The sequence below is a fragment of the Chiloscyllium punctatum genome, chromosome 40 (assembly GCF_047496795.1).
Source record: "Chiloscyllium punctatum isolate Juve2018m chromosome 40, sChiPun1.3, whole genome shotgun sequence".
Taxonomy (NCBI): domain Eukaryota; kingdom Metazoa; phylum Chordata; class Chondrichthyes; order Orectolobiformes; family Hemiscylliidae; genus Chiloscyllium; species Chiloscyllium punctatum.
The window spans coordinates 41,133,479-41,158,787 of record NC_092778.1 but is presented as its reverse complement, the minus strand read 5'-3'; the positions used below and the strand labels follow the sequence as shown (position 1 = coordinate 41,158,787).

General features: G+C 40.7%; 1 protein-coding gene across 11 annotated transcripts in view; it reads left to right on the top strand.

Moving 5' to 3' along the window:
- The window catches only part of LOC140464494 (ankyrin repeat and fibronectin type-III domain-containing protein 1-like), a 924,898-nt gene that overhangs the window by 837,558 nt on the left and 62,031 nt on the right, over positions 1-25,309 (top strand). For all 11 annotated transcript variants that reach the window (XM_072559619.1, XM_072559620.1, XM_072559618.1 and 8 more), the window contains 3 exons: positions 790-922; positions 12,108-12,227; positions 21,754-21,969. In XM_072559619.1, the coding sequence (XP_072415720.1) occupies positions 790-922; positions 12,108-12,227; positions 21,754-21,969 (469 nt within the window). The remainder of the gene's footprint in view (positions 1-789; positions 923-12,107; positions 12,228-21,753; positions 21,970-25,309) is intronic.

The window sequence follows — 25,309 nt, the reverse complement described above, 5'->3', positions numbered from 1 at the left end:
GGTCAAGCCCTACTGTAGGAATAGGGCTAAATTGGCAGTACTGTATGATGGAGGATTGCAAAATCACAGTGCTATTTTGATGGAAAGTAAAGTAGTTAGTCCTGGTTACTTGGCTATTTATATCCTATAAATTACATCACAGAAAATATCCTTTAAATTACATCACAGAAAAAGATTATTTGGTGTTGGAGGCATTTAGAGCTTAAAAATGTGTTGCTGGAAAAGCACAGCAGGTCAGGCAGCATCAAAGGAGAAGGAGAATCGACATTTCGGGCATAAGCCCTTTGCCGTGCTCAAATTGGCTGCTGCTTTTCTTGAATTACAATAATGTAATTTAAAAGAACTTTATTGGCTGTAATGCACTTTAAAAGATTGTTCCTGAAAATTTCCATAAAAGTGCACATTTTTCTTTGTGTACTGAACACACATCTACAATCAAGTTTGACATGTGCACATGCTCATACATGGACTTTCTATTAGACACAATATGATGATGCATTTAGTGATAATGCTTGGCTGCATTTATTCTTTCTGAGGTACAGTAATTGTGGAACTACCAAACCACTGAAGCCTTCCCCAATCCCATTTCAAATCCAACTGTGATTGAGATCATGGCGCTCAGGATAGTATGTTGTAAAAGCTAGGAACTGTATTATTATGACTCAATGCCTCACTGTAAAATACCTTTACCCACTGATCATCAGACACTGGCAACATTTATTTTATTGAACAGTATTTGTTCATTGTGTGAAGTTACACAAACGCTGATGGTGTTATCCTGTTTTTCAGAGGATTATACCTAACAGTGATATTCTACAAGGATAATGACATAATTGTGACGCATGAAGAACAAATTCCAGTCGTAGAGATGGATGATTCATATTCAAGCTCACTGATGCAAGATTTTCTTTGGTTCACAAAGGTATATTGAAATGAACTGTCAAATTATTAATGGGATCTAATTTGAAGAAACTTCTTGTCGTTGAGTAAATACTCGAGGGATATGTTGAATAGCTGATACTATTGCAACATTTAAGAGGCATTTGGATGGGTATATGAATAGGAGGGGTTTGGAGGGATATGGGCCGAGTGCTGGCAGTTGGGACTAGATTGGGTTGGGATATCTGGTCGGCATGGACGGGTTGGACCGAAGAGTCTGTTTCCATGCTGTACATCCCTATGACTCTATGGTGGTTGCAGGTACAGCTAGAATGTTTAAAAGACATAAGTTCAAAAATAAGAAAGATTTGGAAGGATATGGACCAAACGTAGGCAGGTGGGACTAGTTTAGTTTGGGTATATGGTTGGCTTGGACTGTTGGACTGAAGAGTCTGTTTCCATGCTCTATGACTCATCAGATTGAAGAAGGTGAGTTCACAGCAGGAACTCACAAAATGAAGCAACTCATAACAACTGTGTAACGACTCATATCATCAAGCCTGTGGTCAGTTTTGTGACAGGAGCAGGTCTTTTAGCCTGGATGCACTGATTTTTGTTGGGGACAGCAACATTATGCAATGACTGTTAAATGCCGTCGATTCTTTGTGTTTCATTGCACCTTATTGCTTTCTCTGCAACATTAATCTATTTATTCTCAAATTACTCAGGAATTCTGAGGAGCTTTCTCCAGTCTAGCAATGGAGGCATCAGGAGTTGCAACTGTTTTCACAGCACATACAACTATGTTGAAGACAGGTCAATAGCACAAAGTCTACAAGCTTCCTCAATTTCTCTAGCAACAGTGCCTCAGAAGACTCAAACTCTTGTTGAAAGAGTTCACAGAAATCTGGAAATGTTTTGAAGCAGACCTCTGGCTAAATGGTTGCACATGACTGAGATGGTGACCACACACCTTAGTTCTTCACCTGGCTTTTCCTAGGCTTTTGTTGTTGGCATCTGTAGGACCTCATAATGTACACCTCCTGGTCACCAATGCTGGTTGTGAAGGTCTCAAATATATTTTGACATGGATGAGGCCAGTCAAATCCAGAAGAATATTGGCTTTGCTGCAGAAATTTCATAAGTCCAAGGGGCTGGAGTCTGTATCCATGTGACAATGAATGCACCATCATAACAGCCAGGTTTCTTTGTTAACTCAAGAAAAAGTTGCAATTAGTTTGCGATTGCTAAAATATAATGCAAGTCTGTGCCATTTATCCAGGAATTGCCATGAGTCTTCAGCATTCGGTAGTCTAAAGTTCTGCACCTTCAACATATGGCTCCAGGCAAAAACAAAACCTGTTTGATAACCCCAGTGAGAAACTTTGCTGCAGAGTCACTGGAGAGGTACAACTGGAGCTATGCCATCATCTGACAAAGCAAATCCCCTGCTCCCCCAGATCCTTCAGACAGTTCCAATTTACTTACCTGGACAGATACCTAGAAAATGTTTGATGAAATACTCGGCTAACCCTGGGGTAACTATAGAACTGGTCTGCTTGACCCCTGACTCAAGCCACTTTACTGCTCCACCCGAATCCCACTCCCAATACTTTGATTCCCGCTCCTTGATCTTCTCGCTCCTGACCAAATCCATCTAGATCTCAATCTGGATATCTCTCTCCAGCCAACCTGTCTACCCACGTTACCTAAGTGCCAACCTATTCAGCTACCACATCAGTTGCCTAACCATTTGGCACTCGTAGACATCCACTCAGACAACACATATTCATTGGAGAAAGTGAGGACTGCAGATGCTGGAAATCAGAGCTGAAAATGTGTTGCTGGAAAAGCGCAGCAGGTCAGGCAGCATCCAAGGAACAGGAGAATCGACGTTTCGGGCATCAGCCCTTCTTCGGGCTGATGCCCGAAACATTGATTCTCCTGTTCCTTGGATGCTGCCTGACCTGCTGCGCTTTTCCAGCAACACATTTTCAACACATATTCATTCACTTGTTCACAAACGTGTGTGTGTGTGTGTGTGTGTGTGTGTCAGCGAGGGAGTTTGTTTTCCTCTGAGAATTCAGCAATCAGAAGGTGCTTGATTTAAAGCATGCTCCTTATTTCTGAAGAAGTTAGGCTCAGAAATCCTCAAATGTAGCATTAAGATCCAAGAGTGAAGTGACAAATTGATGGTCATTTTTGTCCCTTTGAAGAATTAGGCTCTTGGTTTTCTTTCAGTTTCTGGATCTAACATCAATCTTCTTTACCTTGCCTTTACTGCATCGGAAACATATCTTATGAGCTCAGAGCTCTAATTCATTTCATATAGTTTAAAGCAGAAGTTTTGGTTTTCAATCTCATTTTTGGTCTTGTTTCCTTGGCAATTACGAGGGTCGGTTTCCCTTTCAGATTTGTTTTGCACTTTGACTTTTTAAATGGGGTCTGCCTCAAAGTATAAATCCACTTACACACTGCAGAAAGGATTGGAGCTGGCGAAAGGGAAAGATAATTGAGGAAGAGCATCCTGAAGTATCTGCAATAACAGTCCTGTCTATCAGAGATGCCAGTGACAGACTCATCCAGACACTTCACTCATAAATTGTCATTATATTATATTATTATATATGCCTGCTGTCTTTCAAGATCCATATATAACCTACCTCAACATTCACCAGACAATATATAGTTCACATAAATTCAATCCTTCATTCAACTAAAGAACCTCAAAGGAAAAGTAACAATTTAAGCTTCCAAATGAATCCCTTTGTGTAACTAAAACATTCTCCTCATATACTTTTTCACAGTTACTATGTGGTGCTATCTCTGTGGCTTCTGTACAGTTTAAGTTCCTTGCTTCCATTTTGACACCAATTTCAGTTTTTGTGCCGAAGAACACCTAAATCTGTACAGAAGTAATCCTTGTCATCTGGATATCAGGCAACAGAGAATAGAATAGAATCCCTACAATGGGGAAACAGGCCATTCGGCCCAACATGTCCACACAGATCTTAGATTAGATTCCCTACAGTGTGTAAATAGGCCCTTCAGCCCAACCAGTCCACACCGACCCTCCAAAGAGTAACCCACCCAGATCCATTTCCCTCTGACTAACATACTTAACACTATGGGCAATTTAATATGGCCAATTCACCTGACCTGCACATCTTTGGACTATGGGAGGAAACCAGAGCACCCGGAGGAAACCCATGCAGACACGAGGAGAATGTGCAAACTCCACACAGTCTTCCTAGACTGGAATCGAACCTGGGACCCTGCCGCTGTGAGGCAGCAGTGCGAACCACTGTGCCTTCATGCCACCCTTTCTTCCTCTAGCTTTCGGATCTTCCGGAGAGTAACCCGCCCAGACATATTCCCCTACATTTACCCTTGATTAATGTGCCTAACCTACACATCTTGGAACACTATGGGCAATTTAGCATGTACAATTCACCTAACCTTCACATCTTTGGATTCTAGGAGGGAACCAGAGCACCTGGAGCATGGAGGAAACCCATGCAGATAAGGGGAGAATGTACAAACTCCATACAGACAGTCACCTGAGGCTGAAATCGAACCCGGATTCCTGGCGCTGTGAGGCAGCTGTGCTAACTACTGAGCCACTCGGCTGCCCTTCTTTCCCTAGCTTTCTTTTCAGGGCCCACATTCAATTCTCTGAGAAACAAGATACTACATGTCAGTTTAGCATTCCATTATTCAGATGAAGCTTTGGTGGATGTTCTGTAAACTGGCTAAAATAAACAAGCCAATGTTAATATTGCACTTAGTGGCTTGCTGGTATTTTCCATGATGTTGGCCACTCTTTCAGTGGAGATGATCATCATTTTCTGTGTAGAAAGTAGCCAGAAAGTAATATGTGTAGCAGCAAGGTGTGTTGGTCAAAATAGTGCTCAGCAGGAAAATACTAAGAGGGTGAGAGTGTGATGACTGCCAGTTGTAACTTACAGGGAACTCAGCTTGTGAGTCTAAATGAGACTATTAAGCATTTTCTAGCACTGATTAGATTACTTACAGTGTGGAAACAGGCCCTCCGGCCCAACAAGTCCACACCGACCCACAACCCACCCATACATTTACCCCTTCACCTAACACTGCAGGCAATTTAGCATGGCTAATTCACCTGGCCTGCACATCTTTGGACTGTGGGAGAGAACCGGAGCACACCTACGCAGACACAAGGAGAATGTGCAAACTCCACACAGTCAGTCACCTGAGTCGGGAATTGAACCCGGGTCTCTGACACTGTGAGGCAGCAGTGCTAACCGCTGTGCCACCATGGCAACACACATTTACTGCTGCAAATAACTTATGAAAATTGCAACCAAAACCGCTGGTAAGGCTGGCTGGTGACTTTCTGTCAAACTCAGGGAACAAAATTTCTTTTTGTGCCCTCATTGCATCACTTATCCTCCTCAAGTACACTGTAGTTGAATGTTTGTTTGGAGAGATGGTGCAGGAAGGAGTGCTTTCGGTTTCTGGGGTACTGGGGCTGATTCTGGAGGAGTTGGGAACTGTACAAAACTGTTATGTCTCAACAGGGATATGAACAATATTGTGGCTTAGATGTTTGCAAGAACTTATGTAAAGAGTTGAAATTAGCTTGGCAAGGGAATGGGAACATGAACAAATTCAGAAGAGAGAAACAGATCACAAAGTGGAAAACAGGAAATTAGAAAAAGGGCGTGGAAGATAGAGGAGACAGAGGTTAGAAAGTTGTTAACCAAGAAGTTGAGTGATTTGTGGTATATACTTCAATGCAAGAACTGCCATCAATAAGCCAGATAAACTCAGAGTATATATATATTAACTAATACTGAACTAATGCTTAAACAAGGGCAGGAAAAGTAGCTCAGCATTTCTGGTTATATAATTTTCAGACAGGATAGAATAACAAAGGAGTAAACAAAGGAACAGGAGGGTCATCTCAATCACAAAATTGATCAAAGAAACAATTTCAACTGCGAGGTGAGGTGACATGTGAGAAAGATTGTCAAATGAGGTAATACAAGTTAAATTAACAAATAAGAGTGCAGGTAGAATATTATAAGCAATTGAACAGTCAAAATGAAATAGAAAACCATATTTGTAGTGAATTACTGAGAGCAGAAACAATAGAATGGTAATTGTAAGGGATTTCAACAATTGTAAGGTTTCAACTATTGTAATATTAACTGGTTTAGAGTTAGTGGAAAAGTTATCGAGGGTGCAGAATTTTTTGCATTCATTTATAAAAACCTTTGTTTTACTAATATGCAACAAGCCCACAAGTGATGTGATACGGAATAAAGCTGGGAAATTGGTGAGCATTTTCGTGGTGGAAGTGATCATATTTCAGTTATAAATATAGTTCAAAATAATAGAGCCGAAGAATAAAACTTAAAAACTTTCGAGAGGGCAACTTTACAAAGCTCAGATGTATTTTGGCAAAAGTGACTGGAAGCTGCTGTTAGTGACTGTTTTTGCCAGGAGATCTGCTGTCATGGTATGCTACGCTCATCTGTCTTGTACCATTCTCAGACATACACTATAGTTTGATTAGAACTGACATCAATTATCCAACTATACCTAGGTCAATCCTTTTTGCTGCTCTTCACTTTGCTATTTCGGGAGATCTCTGCAGCTTGGTGGCTCTCATCAAATAGCTGAATTACTGACATTTTCTTTTCAAGAAGTCACATTCTAAGAGTTGTTTCTGTTCTTGCAATTTCAAACACCTCTGCATTTGTTGCATGGTTTATATATGAACTTTCTTTCGCATATGTTTTTGCATCCACCTTTCAAAGGCCTGTATTTCTTCCACAGGTCAGAGACAGCTCCATACCAACCAAAATGTCCGTCCACACTAATCCCATTTCCCTGCACTTGGCCCATATCCTGAAGAAGGGCTCATGCCCCAAACGTCGATTCTCCTGCACCTTGGATGCTGCCTGACCTGCTGCGCTTTTCCAGCAACACATTTTCAGCTCTGATCTCCAGCATCTGTAGTCCTCACTTTCTCCCATATCCTTCTAAACCTTTCCTATCCATGTAGAACATAGAACATAGAACAATACAGCACAAAACAGGCCCTTCGGCCCACGATGTTGTGCCGAACTTCTATCCTAGATTAAGCACCCATCCATGTACCTATCCAAATGCCGCTTAAAAGTCGCCAATGATTCTGACAAATGTATTTGTCCAAATATCTTTAAATGTTGCAAATGTACCCACTTCAGCCACTTCTGCTGGTAGTTCATTCCATATGCGTACCACTCTGTGTAAAAACAAAGTTGCCCCTCAGGTTCCCTTTTATTTTTTCCCCCCTCATCTTAAACTGATGCCCTCTGGTCATTGATTCTCCAAACTTGGGGAAAAGACTGAGTGCATTCACCCTATCCATGCCTCGGACCTCTATCAGATCACCCCTTCAGTCTCCTGTGCTCTAAAGAAAAAAGTCCTTGCTTGTCTAATGTCTCCCTATAACTCAGAACCTTGAGTCCTGACAACATCCTCATAAATTTCTTCTACACTTTTTCCAGTTTAATAGCATCTTTCCAATAGCAAGATGACCAAACTGAACATAATACTCCAAGTGTGGCCTCACCAATGTCCTGTACAACTGCAACATATCTTCCCAACTTCTATACTCAATGTCCTGACTGATGAAGGCCAGAGGGCCAAATTCTTCTTCACTGCTCTGTCTACCTGTGACTCCACTTTCAGAGAACCATGCAACTGAACCCCAAGGTCCCTCTGTTCCATTACACTCCTTAAGGCCATATCATTCATTTTTTTTGCCACTGTTTACCTATTATTTACTATCTATGCTACTTAACTATGTGATCTGCCTGTATTGCTCGCAAGACAAAGCTTTTCACTGTGCCTCTGTACACATGACAATAAATTCAATTCAAGTCAATTCACCATGAATCTCCTACCTTGATTTGACTTTCCAAAATGCAAGACCTCTCACCTATCTATATTAAACTTCATTTGCCATTTCTTGGCCCAATTCCCCAGCTGATCAAGGTCCTGTAGCAATCTGTGATAACCTTCCTCACTGTCTATGATACTGCCTTTTTAGTGAATATTGCAAACTTACTAATCATGCCTTATACATTCTCACCCAAAACAACCCTGAGGCACTCCACTAGTCACAGGCCTGCAGTTCGACAAGCATCCTTCCATTAATACCCTCTGCTTCCTATCATCAAGCCAACTGTGTAACCCATTTGCCAACTCCCCCTGGATTCTATATATCTAATCTTCCAGAGTAGCCTACCATGTGGAACCTTATCAAAGGCCTTACTGAAAGCCATATAGACTACGTCTACCACCCTGCCCTCGTCAACCTTTCTGGTCACATCATCAAAGAACTCTAACAACTTTGTGAGGCATGTTCTCCTGCACATAAAGCCATGCTAACTACTCATAATCAAACCCTGTCTTTCCAAATACATGTATTTCTTATCTCTCAGAATCCTCTCAAGTAACTTACCTACTACAGATGTTCGGCTTACTGGGTCTATAGTCCCCACATTTTTCTTTCCTTTTCTTGAATAATGGCACAACGTTCACTACCCTCCAGTCTTCCAGGACATCACCCGTGACTAACGATGATACACAAATATCAGCCAGGGGCCCAGCAATCTCTTCTCTAGCCTCTTGCAGTGTTCTTGGATATACCTGGTCAGGACCAGAAGATTTATCCATCTTCATATATTCTAATACATACAACACCTCCTGTCCTGTGATATGGACTATCCCCAAGATATCACCACTAATTTCCCCAAGTTTCCAGGTCTTTATATCTTTCTCCATTTATTGTCCAAGTTTCTGCGGCATGTAAGAAATTATTAGAAAGCAACATTCTATGAGACTTTTCATCTTACGCTTTTGAATTTTCTTATATAAATATCCCTCATGATTACAATATTATTTCTAGCTATTTCTATCTTGCATCTAAATTTTGCATCACCTCTAACATCTGTTTTCATTTATCCTGAATAGACAAGCTTACCTACATGTTTCGAATGTGACACCATCTATTTCAATCTCCAGTCTAGTTTCTTCCTTTTAACTGCCAACATTTTTGATTTTTTCAAACAGCTATTGAATGTAAATCATTGTCAAAGCTTTGGGAGACATGAATGGAAGAGTTAGAGAGGTTTCAAAGGAAGAAAGGGTTAGATCACAAATCTTGGTCCGCTTGGGTAGCAAATGGCCGATAAGTAAAATAAGGCAACAAAAAGTTTTTCAAATATCAAAACTGAATATTACAAAATACCTGGAGGAGTATAAAAATGCTATGGTAAAATTGAAATAGAAAGTAGGAAAGCAAAGAGAGGACATGAAACATTGTTAGCAAGTAAAATCATGGAGAACCTAAAGATGAGGAAGAGTTTAGAGGGATGTGGGCCAAGTGCTGGCAAATGAGACTAGATTAGGTTAGGATATCTGGTTGGCATGGATGAGTTGGACCAAAGGGTCTGGATCCGTGCTGTACATCTCTATGACTCTTTATATGGATAACAAGAGGAAATTAAGAAAAGAACAGCTGAGTACAGATCAAAAAAAGTAACTTGTGTTTGGAGGTGGAAGCTGGCATGGCTCTTAATGAATATTGTATGACTGTTTTCATGAAAGTGGGGGATGATGCAAACATTGTAGTTTAAAAGAAAGAATATATAATATTGTATGGGATAAAGTTAGGTGTGGAGGAAAAATAAAATAAAAGGGATTAACCAGATTAGAACTGTTCTGGAGAGAAACAAAGAAGGAGAAGGTTATTTGACGGGCGGCACGGTGACACAGTGGTTAGCACTGCTGCCTCACAGTGCCAGAGACCCGGGTTCAATTCCCGCCTCAGGCGACTGACTGTGTGGAGTTTGCACATTCTCCCCATGTCTGTGTGGGTTTTCTCCGGGTGCTCCGGTTTCCTCCCACAGTCCAAAGATGTGCAGGTCAGGTGAATTGGCCATGCTAAATTGCCCGTAGTGTTAGGTAAGGGGTAGATGTAGGGGTATGGGTGGGTTGCGCTTTGGCGGGGCGGTGTGGACTTGTTGGGCCGAAGGGCCTGTTTCCACACTGTAAATAATCTAATCTAATCTTGACCTCACCTTCTCTGATCTACATGTTACTGATATATCTGTCCATGACAGGTATTGGTGAAAGTAACCAATATACAGCTTTTGTGGAAATAACTAATAATCTTCCCACCAAGGATAACCTCCAATTTGTTGTACGGTACTACCACGGTGCACAGCTGGGCATTCACAAGGCACAGTCGATGACCAGTAGCAGAGTTGTCTACACGTGAAACTGTATTAGTGGCTTAGCACATCCTTCACTCTATCATTGTCATTCAGTCACGGCAGCAAATTTCATCAATGAAATATGCAGGAGAGCATGCGAGGAGCAACACTAAACAAACCTAAAATTGAGGAAGCAACCAAGTGAAGGCAAATGACAAGATTATATACATGCTAAATAGCAGAAACAAAGAGGAAAGCCATCTCACAACCAACAGAAATATAACAAAATTCAATTCCCAGTGTTCACTAAACTGTATTGGCTCCCAGATAAAAATTGCCTGCATTTTAAATTTTTCTTTTGTATTTTCTTCTCATTCTCTGTAATGTTCTCTAGTCCTTCAACACACTAAAACATCAGATCTCCTCTTATTCTTTTGAGCCAGTATTTAATCAATCCATCATTGGTGGCATTGCCTTGACCTGCTGAAACCTTAAACTTTGGAATTCCCTGTCAAAACATTTGGATGAGAGCATAAGAGGTACAGTGGGTAAGTTTGCAGATGACACCAAAATTGGAGGTGAAGTGGACAGCAAAGAAGGTTACCTCAGATTACAACAGGATCTTGATCAGATGGGCCAATGGGCTAAGAAATGGCAGATGGAGCTTAATTCAGATCAATGTGAGGTGCTGCATTTTGGGAAAGCAAATCTTAGCAGGACTTATACACTTAATGGTAAGGTCCTATGGAGTGTTGCTGAACAAAGAGACCTTGGAGTGCACGTTCATAGCTCCTTGAAAGTGGAGTCGCAGGTAGATAGGGTAGTGAAGAAGGCATTTGGTATGCTTTCTTTTATTGGCCAAAGTATTGAGTACAGGATTTGGGACATCATGTTGCAGCTGTACAGGACATCGGTTAGGCCAGTGTTGGAATATTGTGTGCAGTTCTGGTTTCCTTCCTATCAGAAAGCTGTTGTGAAACTTGAAAGGGTTCAGAAAAGATTTACAAGGATGTTGCCAGGGTTGCAGGATTTGAGCTATAGGGAGAGGCTGAACAGGCTGGGGTTGTTTTCCCTGGAGCGTCGGATGCTGAGGGGTGACCTTATAAAGGTTTACAAATTTATGAGGAGCATGGATAGAGTAAATAGACAAAGTCTTTTTCCTGGGGTGGGGGAGTCCAGAACTAGAGGGCATAGGTTTAGGGTGAGAGGGGAAAGATATAAAAGGGACCTAAGGGGCAACTTTTTCACGCAGTGTGCGGTACGTGTTTGGAATGAGCTGCTGGAGGAAGTGGTGGAGGCGGGTACAATTACAACATTTAAAAGGCATTTGGATGGGTAAATGAATAGGAAAGGTTTGGAGGGATATGGGCTGGGTACTGGCAGGGTAACTGGCAGGTGGGACTAGATTGGGTTGGGATATCTGGTCGGCGTGGATGAGTTGGACCGAATGGTCTGTTTCCATGCTGTACATCTCTATGACTCTATGACTCTAAAACCTCTCTGTTCCTCTTTCCTCATTTAAAATGCTCCTGGAAATTTATTCCTAAGATTTTGGTCCCCTGTACTCATAACCTTCTTATGTGGCTGTGTCAAACATTATTTGGTAATGTCCCTATTGAAATATCTTATGAAATTTTACTACATTAAAGTACTATATAAATATAGCTTGTTATTTTCACTCAAGGTGTGGGCCTGTTGCATGTTTAGGGAAGATGCAATACTCTGCACTGTGATTTATAAAATTATGTAAGATCAGTTGCAGGCTTTTCAGGGATATGACGGTGGATGGTTGAAATTGCCATATTGTGTTGACTGAAATGTTGCCAGGTGTGAAACTCCTGGTGAATTATAAGTGTGTTTCAAGGAATGACAGTGAATTCAAATTATCAGAAATGTTTATTAATCAGTCACAAGTTGTGTTAGCCAAAGTATAATTGTTCTCATTATCTGCTCACCACTTCCTTTCTAACACAGGTATCATGTATGTGGGAAGATAGTCGATGGCTAAGTCAATGTATGTGTCCCTCTTTATCTTCGTGCTCGTCAGTATTACAGGCTCGTCATAAGATGCTTGTAGCAGTTGCTCAACTTCAGGTGAGTGAAAGTTTTCTCAGTTCATTGAGCTGAATGGACATTAATTAGAATCACTTCATATCTTGTTAAGCCTGTCTGATCCATTGCAACCATACCCCACTCCATGTTTCAATGAGGTCAGAAAATGTTTATTGTTTGTGTGAGTTGTAGACTGATGCAATGTCCACCATGCATATTATAATTGCTATATAAGACCATTCTTTTATAATCTATTTTGTTGACCACACTGTTGATTATTGGTCTTGTATTTTAAAATATATTCCTTGAACAATGCCTAGATTCATTTTAGCTTTTTTTTATTCACTTACGGGATAAGGGCATCACTGGTTAGGCCAGCATTTATTGCCCATTTCTACTTGCCCAGAAGGCAATTAAGCATCAATCACATTGCTATGGGTCTGGAGTTACATCTAAACTAGACCAGGTAAAGATGGCATTTTCCCTAAAGTAGATTAATGAAGCAGTTGGGTTTTTTACCTGACAATTGACAATGGATTCATGGTCACCATTAGACACATAATTCCAGATGTTCATTAAATTTAAATTCCATAATCTGTTGTGGCGAGATTCAAATCCAGGCCCTCAGAACATTACCTGGGATTCTGTATTAACAGTCTAGCGATAAGACTACAAGGCCATTTCCTCCTCTTTGCTGTGTCTAATGTGGTCATATCCAAGCTCTTATCCTTATTTCCCCCAAAACTGAGGTGACTGGCATTTGGAGTCTTGGTTTGTGACTCAACTTACTCTTAGTTTTTAGCGTGAATTTAATAATATCTTGATCACTGTTAGTTAGGTATTCCCCAGCCATCAGATTGTTGACAGATTTGTACTGGTTTGTAAATTCAGACAGAAATTCAGTTCCTCATCAAATAGCCTAGTTTAAAGATGTCAGTAAGGCTTTCTACACATAATATCAACATTTCTGACCAGAACTGTCTTTTCATCAGCTTTAAGTGTTCTTTTGGGCTCTCTGAAAGCTGAGATGAGCAGCTCACTGATTGCATCACAGAAACCAAATTATCTGACTCTCATGTTCATCTTACTGCAGATTAATATAAAGTAAGATAAAACATAAAGAGAACTTCAATTGTATGCCAAAGGAGGAGTTGAACAAAATGTTCAATAATACAAGAAACACTAGAATGCAACTGATGTCATAAATCATTAAAACTGGAGTTAATGGTCTTAAACTGACTAACAACAGGACACACTCTAACGTATATAAAGAGACAAACATTTTACTTTTACATCTAGACCGTGCTTGTGATGAAAGTATATATCCCAAGATTGCTCTGATCAATTGCTTTGAAGATAGGCTAGGGAAAATATGGCAAAAGTGAGTATTGCAGATGCTGGAGGTTAGAATCAAAATTAGAGTGGTGCTGGAAAAGCACAGCTGATCAGGCAGCAAACGAGGAGCAGAAAAATCGATGTTTTGGGCAATTATGGCTGTCTGCTCCACATGTAGAATATGAGGAACAGTTCAGATTGTTACTGAGACATCCAATACTGAACCTCTGCTGTGAGAGATCTATTCCTGGTGCATCACACCCATTCCATCCACAGCAGTTGAAGCTATTTGAATGGATTGTATTGACCTGTAACTGATTCCCTAGCCATGTACATGGCTTCTATGTTTCTAATATATGGGGAATTGTTAGAGAAGTTATCCATTTTTTAAAAATGAAAATCTTATATATTTAAACTCTCTTTTCTCTCTCCCCCTAGCTTTGCACAGACAATGATAGACAAGGATAAGGCATACTCATGTCAGGGAGCAATAGGTTGGGAACTATGCTTGGTCTCAGACAGAAAAGATTGGGCAACAAGCCTACTATGGATCAGAGAGAAACTGGGCAGTAAGCTTACTGTGAGAGAATGATGGACTGGGCACACCTGGTATCAGGCCACCTCTACTGCTGAAAGATATTGACAGATGATGGTTGGTGTGTCATCCAACCAGAGAAACCTTAAGGCTGACTGCTTTTTATCACCATGGTATCCAATTATTTTATAAATTATTCATGGATTTCTGTCTCATCTACATTATCTGGAAATCAATTTCACATATTGATTAATCTTTGTTAACAACATTCATGCCTATATTTACATTTTAACAAGATTGAACCTGTGTTCCTTATTCGAGTTTAAATACTCAATTTCAAATAATATTCTGTTTGTTTTATTGTATTTCTCTGTCTTGCTATTGTGCTATTCAGGAGTTGAACATGTTCAACATGAACTCTTAAGTTCCTAGAATCTCTTCCCACCTTATCCTGGTCCATTCACTGATTGGGTTTTATCCTGAGATGAATTACTGATCAGATGTCCATGATCACTCATACTGCCTACTTGCACCTCCATAATAACACCTGACTCCACCCTTGCATCAGTAGATGTGAGGCCAAAACCTTCATCCGTGCCATGTTTACATCCACATATCATTATTCTCTCACACTCCTGGCTGACTTCCTATTTTCTACCCTTCATAAATTTAAGCACATTCAAAGATCTACAGCCTGTATCCTAACTTATACCAAGTCTCATTCATACATTAACGATTGCAAATTAACTTATATGGGCTCCTGGTTATAAAACAATTCTTTGATTTTAAAATTCTCATGCTTGTATTCAAATCATTCCATGGTCTCACCCCTCCTTATCTCTGTAGCCTCCTCCAACTCTACAACTTTCCATGATATCTACATTCTGCCACTTGACCTTTTGAGAAGCCATTACTTCAACATTGGTGGCTCTGTACTCAGGGCTTGCCAAGGCTGAAAGCTCTTGAACATCCTGTATGAACCTGTCTGCCTCACCTTCCCTATTAAGGTACAAACTTAAAACCTACCTTTTCTGCTCTAGTATCTCCATACATGGTTCAATGTCAAATTATTCTGTTAATAATATTCCTCGGATCCATCTCTTGAGGTATTACTACATTAAAGATCCATGTAAAAGTATGGTGTGTCTGCTGCCTATCTGTTTGTTTCATGACATTTTAACAATTGTCTTTATTAATGTTCATTTGCCTTTCTTCTACAAACTTAAATACTTTATCCAACTTATTCGAGAATTTCTCAGTTGCCTGCTCCAATGCCACTCCTCTTTATACTTGGAGATTATTGGAAATGTTCAGCAGTTGGCATTGAGGTTCTGATGTTAACTGGAAATAACTATAATTTTGAACTTAGTTAAGGATTACTCCGGTCAGCATTTCTCCTGTAAGTACAATGTAGATCCACTACTACTCTATCGTCTCCCCAATTTCTCCTGTCCATGCTGGAAGATATTGCCATCTGTGCTCACCGTTTTGCAAACATTGTATCTTACATCAGAAATAAAGCTGTGCCCATCTACATACATATGACACTATTCATGTGGTACTCTAAGTCTTTATGGAGCTTGTAAGGAAATGGGTAATTCTCTCCACTTACTGAAAATCTGTTTGCATTCTTCTAGCTATAGCTCTGTGGAAGTTGGGTGAGGGTTGAATGTGGCGTGCCACAGCTGTCCTGGTTCATATACAGGATTGGTTACTTGGTTGTGGCTGGTTTAAAGGCTGATTCCAGCACCCACACTACATATCAGTTACATGCCAAGAATTCTCCTGCTGTGCACCAAATTAGTCTACTAATCTGAATATAGCCTTCTTCTAGACTTAGATTAAAGGCAAATGGAATTGTAAAACATTGCTTAAAGTAAAATGTTAATATAGTGAAAACAAAGTTTTAAGCCATAAGCGATGAAAGATAATTGAGCCAGGAAATGACATAATTCAATCTCTATTTAAAAGCTATATATTCTGACCTTATCATTCATATTCATATATCCACAATCATCCTAGAAATGAATATAATAAGATGCATCAGCTAGGAGACCTTTTCTGCAGATGTACACTATAATATACCTGTCCCAGGAATGTTTGAGGCAACAATGTAGAATGAAGAAATTTCATATGTAACCCATTCTGCACCTTTCCCAAGCACATTTGATGGGACAATCTAGACTAGAGGGAACTTTTATTTTGTATCTAACTGTGTTTTACTTGCCCTAGCAGTATTTAATATTGATCACTTGGGTGCCTGTCAACTGAAGCATATAAACAACACATGGTCTGATGGGAAAACTTCAACAAACTTTATGAAGCATTGTATCCCAAGTGATCTTCAAGTTTTCTTTCTAGTACTTTGTTCATTTATGTAAGAGAAGTGTTAAAAAAATGTAAAATCATGTATTCAATATATTGAAACATACTAACGGGTTAATTAGCAAGTTTTTAAAGCCCTTTTCAATTTATTTGTTTAATGTCCTGTTCTAAAGGTAATTATCAGTCAGTCTGAGAAAGACATACATCATGCCACCTCAATAACATGCAAGTGTCACTGGCAAGACCTATATTCATTACCCACCTCTGTTCCACTTGTGAAGATGATGGTGAACTATCTTCAGCCCACATTGCTGTTTGTTTGGAGTTCCAGGATTGTGACCCGATGACAATAATATTGATTAATGCAGTAATGGAAAACTACTGACTATCATTTTTTTTATTTGAAGAACATACGTGGAGGCCATTCAGCTCCTTCAACATATTTTGTCAGTCAATTAGATCATGGTTGATCTCAATCTCAATATTGCTATGCCTCATAAATCTACCCATATTCAAAGCCAGGGAACTATAGACCAGTGAGCCTGACATCGGTGGTGGGCAAGTTGTTGGAGGGAATCCTGAGGGATAGGATGTACATGTATTTGGAAAGGCAAGGACTGGTTAGGGATAGTCAACATGGCTTTGTGCGTGAGAAATCATGTCTCACAAACTTGATTGAGTTTTTTGAAGAAGTAACAAACAGGATTGATGAGGGCAGAGCAGTAGATGTGATCTAAATGGGCTTCAGTAAGGCGTTCGACAAAGTTGCCCATGGGAGACAGATTAGCAAGTTTAGATCTCATGGCATACAGGGAGAACTAGCCATTTGGATACAGAACTGGCTCAAAGGTTGAAGACAGAGGGTGGTGGTGGAGGGTTGTTTTTCACATTGGAGGTCTGTGACCAGTGGAGTGCCACAAGGATCGGTGCTGGGTCCTCTACTTTTTGTCATTTACATAAATAATTTGGATGCGAACATAAGAGGTACAGTTAGTAAGTTTGCAGATGACACCAAAATTGGAGGTAACCCGCGAAGAGGGTTACCTTAGATCACAACAGGATCTTGACCAGATGGACCAATGGGCTGAGAAGTGGCAGATGAAGTTTAATTCAGATAAATGCGAGGTGCTGCATTTTGGGAAAGCAAATCTCAGCAGGACTTATACACTTAATGGTAAGGTCCTATGGAGTATTGCTGAACAAAGACACCTTGGAGTGCAGGTTCATAGCTCCTTGAAAATGGAGTCACAGGTACATAGGATAGTGAAGAAGGCATTTGGTATGCTTTCCTTTATTGGTCGGAGTATTGAGTACAGGAGTTGGGAGGTCATGTTGCGGCTGTACAGGACATTGGTTAGGCCACTATTGGATTATTGCGTGCAATTCTGGTCTCCTTCCTATAGGAAAAATGTTGTGAAACTTGAAAGGGTTCAGAAAAGATTTACAGGGATGTTGCCAGGGTTGGAGGATTTGAGCTATAGGGAGAGGCTGAACAGGCTGGGGCTGTTTTACCTGGAGCGTGGGAGGCTGAGGGGTGACGTTATAGAGGTTTACAAAATTATGAGGGGCATGGATAGGGTAAATAGACAAAGTCTTTTTCCTGACGTCGGGGAGTCCAGAACTAGAGGGTGTAGGCTTAGGATGAGAGGGGAAAGATATAAAAGAGACCTAAGGGGCAACTTTTTCACGCAGAGGGTGGTACATGTATGGAATGAGTTGCCAGAGGAAGTGGTGGAGGCTGGTACAATTGCAACATTTAAGAGGCATCTGGATAGGTTTATTAATAGGAAAGGTTTGGAGGGATATGGGCCGGGTGCTGGCAGGTGGGACAAGATTGGGTTGGGATATCTGGTCAGCATGGATGGGTTGGACTGAAGGGTCTGTTTCCATGCTGTACATCCCTATGACTCTATGACCTCTATTAATTAAAGATATGTCAATCTCAAGCCTGAAAATTTCAACTGAACCATCATCTACAACCTTTGAGGCAAGAATGATCTAGATTCCTTTGCCCTTTGTATGAGGCTGCTCTTCCTGATTTTACTCCCAAAATATTATCCCTTCTTTATCCAGATCTTCCACCTGGAAGGAATCCTGTTATCATTTTTAAAAACTTAATTCATATGACTTCTAATCTCAAGGGAAGTCAAAGTAATTTTACGTAACTTATCCTATATTTTCTCATTTTAAAGTGAGATGACAGTTACGATCCTTGATATCAAGCAATATTTGACTGAGTATGGCAATAAGGAGCACTAGCAAAATTGATGGCAGTGGGAATTAAATTTCCACTGGTTGAAACAAACCTTTTTTTGTAATTCATTTGTGGGACTTGGGCTTTGCTGGCTGGCCACCATTGATAGCCCAGCTCTACTTGCCCTTGAGAAGGTGGTGGTGAGCTGCTTTTTTGAATCGCTGCAGTCCATTTGCTATGGGTTGACCCACAAAGCCAGTAGGGAAGGAATTCCAGGATTTTGACCCAATGACTTTGAAGGAACAGCGGTATATTTCAACGTGGTGAGTGGCTTGGAGGGGAACTTACAGGTCGTGATCTTCCCAAGTACTTGCTGCCCTTGTCCTTCTAGATGGTAGTGGTTGTGAGTTTGGAAGGTGATGTTTAAGGAACTGTAGTGAATGTCTGCAGTGCATCTTGTAGATAGTACATACTGCTGTTACTGAGCACCAGTGGTGGAGGGATTTAATGTTTGTAGATGTGGTGCCAATCAAGCAAGATGGTGTCAAGCTTCTTGAGTGTTATTGGAGCTGCACCCATCCAGGCAAATGAAGAGTATTCCATCACACTTCTGACTTGTGCCTTGTGGATGGTGGATAGTCTTTGGGGTGTGAAGAAGTGAGTTACTTGCTGCAGTGTCCCTAGTCTCTGACCTGTTCTTGTAGCCACTGTGTTTATGTGGTGAGTCCAGTTGGGTTTCTGATCAATGGTAACCCCAAGGATTCTGACAGTAGGGGATTCAGTGATGATTATACCATTGAATGTCAAGGGGCAGTAGTTACAGTTTCTCTTATTAATGATGGTCATTGTCTGGTATTTGTGTGGCATGAATGTTACTTGCCACTTGTCAGCCCAAGCCTGATATTATTCAGATCTTGTTGCGTTTGAGCATGGTCTGCTTCAGTACCTGAGGAGTTGTGAACGGTGCTGAGCACTGTGCAATCATTGGCAAACATTTCCACTTGTGATCTATGAAAAAGGGAAGGTCATTGATGAAGCAGCTTAAGATTGTTGGGCCTTGGACACTACCCTGAGGGACTCCTGCAGAGATTTCCTGGAGCTGGGATGAATGACCCTCCACAACCAGAACCATCTTCCTTTGTGCCAAGTATGACTCTAACCATTGGAGTGTTTGCCTCCTGATACTCATTGATTCCAGCTTTGCCAGGGCTCCTTGATGCCATACTTGGTCAAATGCAGCCTTGATGTTAAGGGCTGTCAGTCTTACCTCACCTCTGGAATTCATCTCTTTTGTCCATGGTTGAACCATGGCTGTAATGAGACCAGGAGCTGGTGCTATTATACCTTGACTATTAATCCAGAAATCCAGAATAATATTCTGGGGTCCTGGGTTCAAATGGCAGATGGTGGAACTTGAATTCAATAAAAGAAAATCTGGAATTAAGTGTCGACTGATGACCATGAAACCATTGTAATTGTCAGAAAAGCCCATCTGGTTCACTAATGTCCTTTTAAGGAAGGAAATCTGCCATCCTTACCTATGTGTGACTCCAGCGCCATAGCAATGTGGTTGATTCTCAACTGCCCTCTGAAATGGCCAAGCAAGCCACTCAGTTGTATCAATTGCTAGAAAGTCACAACAAACCTGGCATAAAGGAAGGTGATTATGATTGTTGGAGCCAATCATGTCATCCCCATCACACTGATATCGCAGTCACTAGGATAGAGTTTTAGGTGCTGTTGTATGTATACCTTCCAAATAACAGAATTCACCTCTTAAGGACTCCATGTGTGTATACAATGTTGCGACTCTGCTTGACAGCCTGGGATATGCTTGCAAGCTGCAAATCAGCTGGTTTGCTATAACATCTGCTTCATAACTTGTTGTGGTTCACTGTCTTAAATAGGAGATGGTGAGGACTGCAGATGCTGGAGAAGTCAGTGTCAATAAAGTGTGGCACTGGAAAAAGCATAGCAGATCATGTAGCATCTGAAAAGCAAGACAGTTGATGTTTCAGGCTTAACCCTTAATCTGGTCCTGATGAAGGGTTAAGTCTAAAACATCAGCTCTCTTACTGCTCAGATGCTGCCTGATCTGCTGTGCTTTTTCCAGCACCACACTTTATTGACTCACTACCTTAAATAAACTAACTCATGGAGTTAAACAGTCCCTGATGAGTGACTGATTATGAGACCATCATAATTGACATGACAGGCCCAACCATCTTTAGGTGCTTCTTAAATGTTTGCTGATATTTGCACACTGTTCAGTACTATTTGGAGACTCTTCATATACTAAAGCAATGTGTTTCCAGATGCAGCAAGGTCTGGGTAGCATTCAGGCTGGGCTGGATGGGTGGAAAGAAACATTCGCATCAACTAATAACCATATACAAAATGAGAGAAACCAACATTCCTCCGTTGATATTCTTTTGTATTTCTATCAATGTATCCTCCACCATAATATACTGGAGGTTATCATTGACCAGAAACTGAACTAGACCAGCTATTTAAAAAACTATACAAAGCTGGTCAGAGTCTGGGAATTCTGCAGTGAGGAACTCCCCTCCTAACTCAACAAAGTTTAGCCACCAACAAGGCACAAGCCAAGCATGTGATGGAATGCTCTCCATATACCTAGATGAATGCAAATTCAACAATGAACCAGTAGTTCAACATCAACAAGGAGAAAAGAACCCTCTTCATTGGCAACCGATTCACTACTTTAAATATTAATTACATCCACCACTGTGGCTGTGGTCCACATCATGGTACAAGATGCACTGCATCAATTCAACATGCTACTTTAACATGACATTTCAAATCTACAACCTTTGCCACTAGAAGGACTAGAGCAGCAGATACATGGGAAAAATGTCACTTGAAAGTTCCTGGAAATAAACAATAAACAAAATGCTATCCTAACTTTGAAAGTCACCTTTCCTTCTCTGTCACCATCTCAAAGTCCTAGAACTCACTCGCCTGACAACAAGGTGGTGGACCTGCACCAGATGAACTGCAGTGGCTTAGAATGGCAGCTCACCACCTCAGGGCAATCAGGAATGAATAACAAATGATGACCTTGCCAAGCACACTGTAATAAAATAATGTAAAAATTTAAAAACTTAGCCCTGCTGCTTTTCTGATCCTAATTTTTCTTAAACTCTCTTTATTTTCAGGGACTGCTAGGAACCCAAAATCTTGGCCAGGTGTACTTCGAACCCATCAAAGACAAGCATGGCAATGTACTGATCATGACCCTGAAGGAACTGGGCACGTACCAGAGTCTAGAGAATGTCAGATGGATTCCCCTGTCTAAGTTCCAGACTCAACGCAAGTCACTCTCCTCTTCAGAAGATCCCACAGCACTGGATATGTTGCTGTTAACTCTCCATGTAGGATGACAGTTAATAAAACACTGTTTACAAGTTAACATACAGCTAAAGCTGACATGAAATAGAGAGACGAATTGGCTATTTTTTAGTTCAATGGCATTTCATTTGTTTGTAATGCAACACAACTAACTTCTTTTCTGAAGGACCAAATTCCCCACCAATGTTTTGTTTAGGGACCACAGTGCTGGCACAGGTCGATGCTTGCGATCTTGGTCATGGATGGCTGATGTCTGGGCAGTTATCTCAAGAACAGAAATATATTCTTGGAATAGGGATCTGCCAAGCAATTTAATTAGTTACTTTCTTTGACTTTCAGAGACAATTTTGAGCATGTCCTATTCAACATGCTGTGCCACTTCTGTTATCAACAACACCGCTGCATCTTCAATTTCCTACCTCATCTGCATATTGACTGGCAACATTTCATTCCATGTAGCTATCTCTATTCCTTTAAAGTCTCAGTTAAATTTACTTTCAGGCCTCATTGTGTATTTTCACACTTTTTTTTGTGTGTAGATTTTTCTGAATTTAATTTTCAGCAGTTTAACATTGTTTATTTACTATCCTACTGGTAGACCCTGTCATCTATTAGTTCTGTTCTGACTCATTTAGACTGACCCTTAGTCTCACAATGCATTAAATTTATCGTACAAATCATAAAAGTTAAATATTTCTATGGTTTTACCCTTTCACCACCTCTAAGACCAGATCCAGCTTTACAGAACTGCCACAAAGCAGATAAACAGGCTGGGACAAGTTATACAACAAGCACAATTTGTATTTATACAGCAGCTTTCAAGGATCATAGAATGGTTCCACTGCTGAAGGAGGCCATTTGGCTTGTCATGTCTGTGACAGCACTCTGTTCAACAACTCTTTATCCCACTTGTATCCATGTAATAATGTTATGTCTAAATAATTATCTAATTCCTTTTTGAAAGCTATAATTGAATCTGCATCTGGCACACACTAAGTAAGTGCATTCTAGATCCCAACCAATTGCTGCATAAAAGGTTTTCCTTACATTGCTTTGGTTCTTTGCCAGCAACTTTTGATAATTGTTCCCTCTATTGTGATCCTTCTTTTGATGCAAGGTTTGCCTCTACTTATTCTGTTCAGATCTCTCCTGATTTTAAATATCTCTGTCATGTTTCTTTCAACCTTCTCTTCTTGAAGTAGAATTGTTATATCTTCTTCAATCAATCCACATACTGAATCTCTCACCCTGAAACTATTTTCACGCATCCTTTCTGCCCCCTCTCCATTGCATGCTGAAAGGAAAACAGTACTCCATTTGATGCAAAACCAATGCTATTGTTCCTGTTCTAGGAATTGCAGGTGGTAAGGTGGGGATCATATAGTCATAGGTCAATTAGGACAAGAGGAGCACCATATGGGTGGGACAGGCAATGACTGAGGCAAGTTTGGTAACTTGCAGCAAGAAAACTCATGATCCTCAAGGCAAAATTCCCACCAAAACTTGACAGAACTGGGTCTTCTCCAAATAAAACTTAAGATTTGACCCATTCTCAATGTTGGCTACTACTCAAAATTGTTGTCAAGTTTTGAACTTTTACTCCATGTTCCAATTCCAAGTCATCTTTCAAAAGCAGTGCACTGAGCACGGATCCCTGGGGTACACTGCTATAAGACTGAAAAATAATCATTTACCAAAATGTGTTATTTTCTGTCCTTTTTTAAATCTAAGTTGACACTGACCCTCCTGTTCTGAAGTTTTCAAGATTCTGTTGAAATAAATAGGAGTCTTTAGCATCCTTTTACATAATAGGTTTAGACTCAGGCAATTCTTGAGGTTGAGATGATTGTTACTTAGGTTTTTTTTCCCTCAGATAGTTCAACCAGTGTCAGGTTTCATAGGGAACTGCTCAGTTATGTCTCTTCTTAACCAATGTCAGAAAGTTGACCATTCTTGTAGTTCAGGTGAACTCTACAGTGATTTTAAAGTACAATCTACTGTTCTGGCTGTGAGTTTGCACGCTGAGCTGGAAGGTTTGTTTTCAGATGTTTCATCACCATGCTAGGTAACATCATCAGTGAGCCTCCGGTGAAGCACTGGTGTTATGTCCTTCTTTCTAGTTTTGTCTTGTTCTCGTAAGATGGGTGATATCATTTCCAGTCCTTTTTCTCAGAGATTGGTAAATGGGGTCCAAATTGATGTGTTTATTGATGGAGTTCCAGTTTGATTGTCAGGCCTCTAGGAATTCCCATACATGTCTCTGTTTAGCCTGTTCTAGGATGGATGTGTTGTCCCAGTCAAAGTGGTGTCCTCCTTCATCTATATGTCAGGATGGTGGGTCATGTCTTTTGTTGGCTAGTTGGTGTTTGTGTATCCTGGTGGCTAGTTTTCTGCCTGTCCGTCTGATGTAGTGTTTGTTACAGTCCTTGCATGGTATTTTGTAAATGCTATTTGTTTTGCTGGTTGTTGGTATAGGCTCCTTTAGGTTCATCAGCCTCTGTTTAAGTCTGTTGTGGGCTACCATGATGCCAAGGGATCAAAGTATTCTGGTAGTCATTTCAGAGATGTATTTGTTTGGTAATGGGGATAGAGTTTCTCAGCGTGGTGTATCTGCTTGTTTGGGTTTGTTGTTTAGGAATCGACAGACTGTATTTACCAGGTGCCCATTCTTCTTGAATACGCTGTATACACATTTTTCTTTTGCTGCTCGTAGTTCCTGGTTGCCATAGTGTGTTGTGACCTGTTTAAATAATGTTCTGATGCAGCTCCGTTTGTGGGTGTTGGGATGATTGCTTCTGTAGTTGAGTATGTGGTCTCTGTGTGTTCTTTTCCTTTAGGGGCTGGTCTCCATTAGCCTCATTCCTGATGAAGAGCTTATGCACAAAATGTTGATTCTCCTGTTCCTCATATGCTGCATGACCTGCTTTTAAAGCACCACACTCTAGACTCTGAAGTTTCTAATAATTGTTCATTCCAGAGTGACAACGAGGAAGGGTTGTCTATTGTTGCTCTTCTCCTCTTTTGTTAATTTTATGCCAGTAAAGACATTGTTGATGATGTTGTAAGCATTCTCTAAAAGGACCCTTTACCACCAACGAATGTTATTTGCAAAATACCATGCAAGGGACTGTAACAAATACTACATTTAACGGGCGGCACGGTGGGACAGTGGTTAGCACTGCTGCCTCAGAGTGCCAGAGACCTGGGCTCAATTCCCACCTCAGGTGACTGACTGTGTGGCGTTTGCACGTTCTCCCCGTGTCTGCGTGGGTTTCCTCCGGGTGCTCCAGTTTCCTCCCACAGTCCAAAGATGTGCAGGTTAGGTGAATTGGCCATGCTAAATTGCCCGTAGTGTTAGGTAAG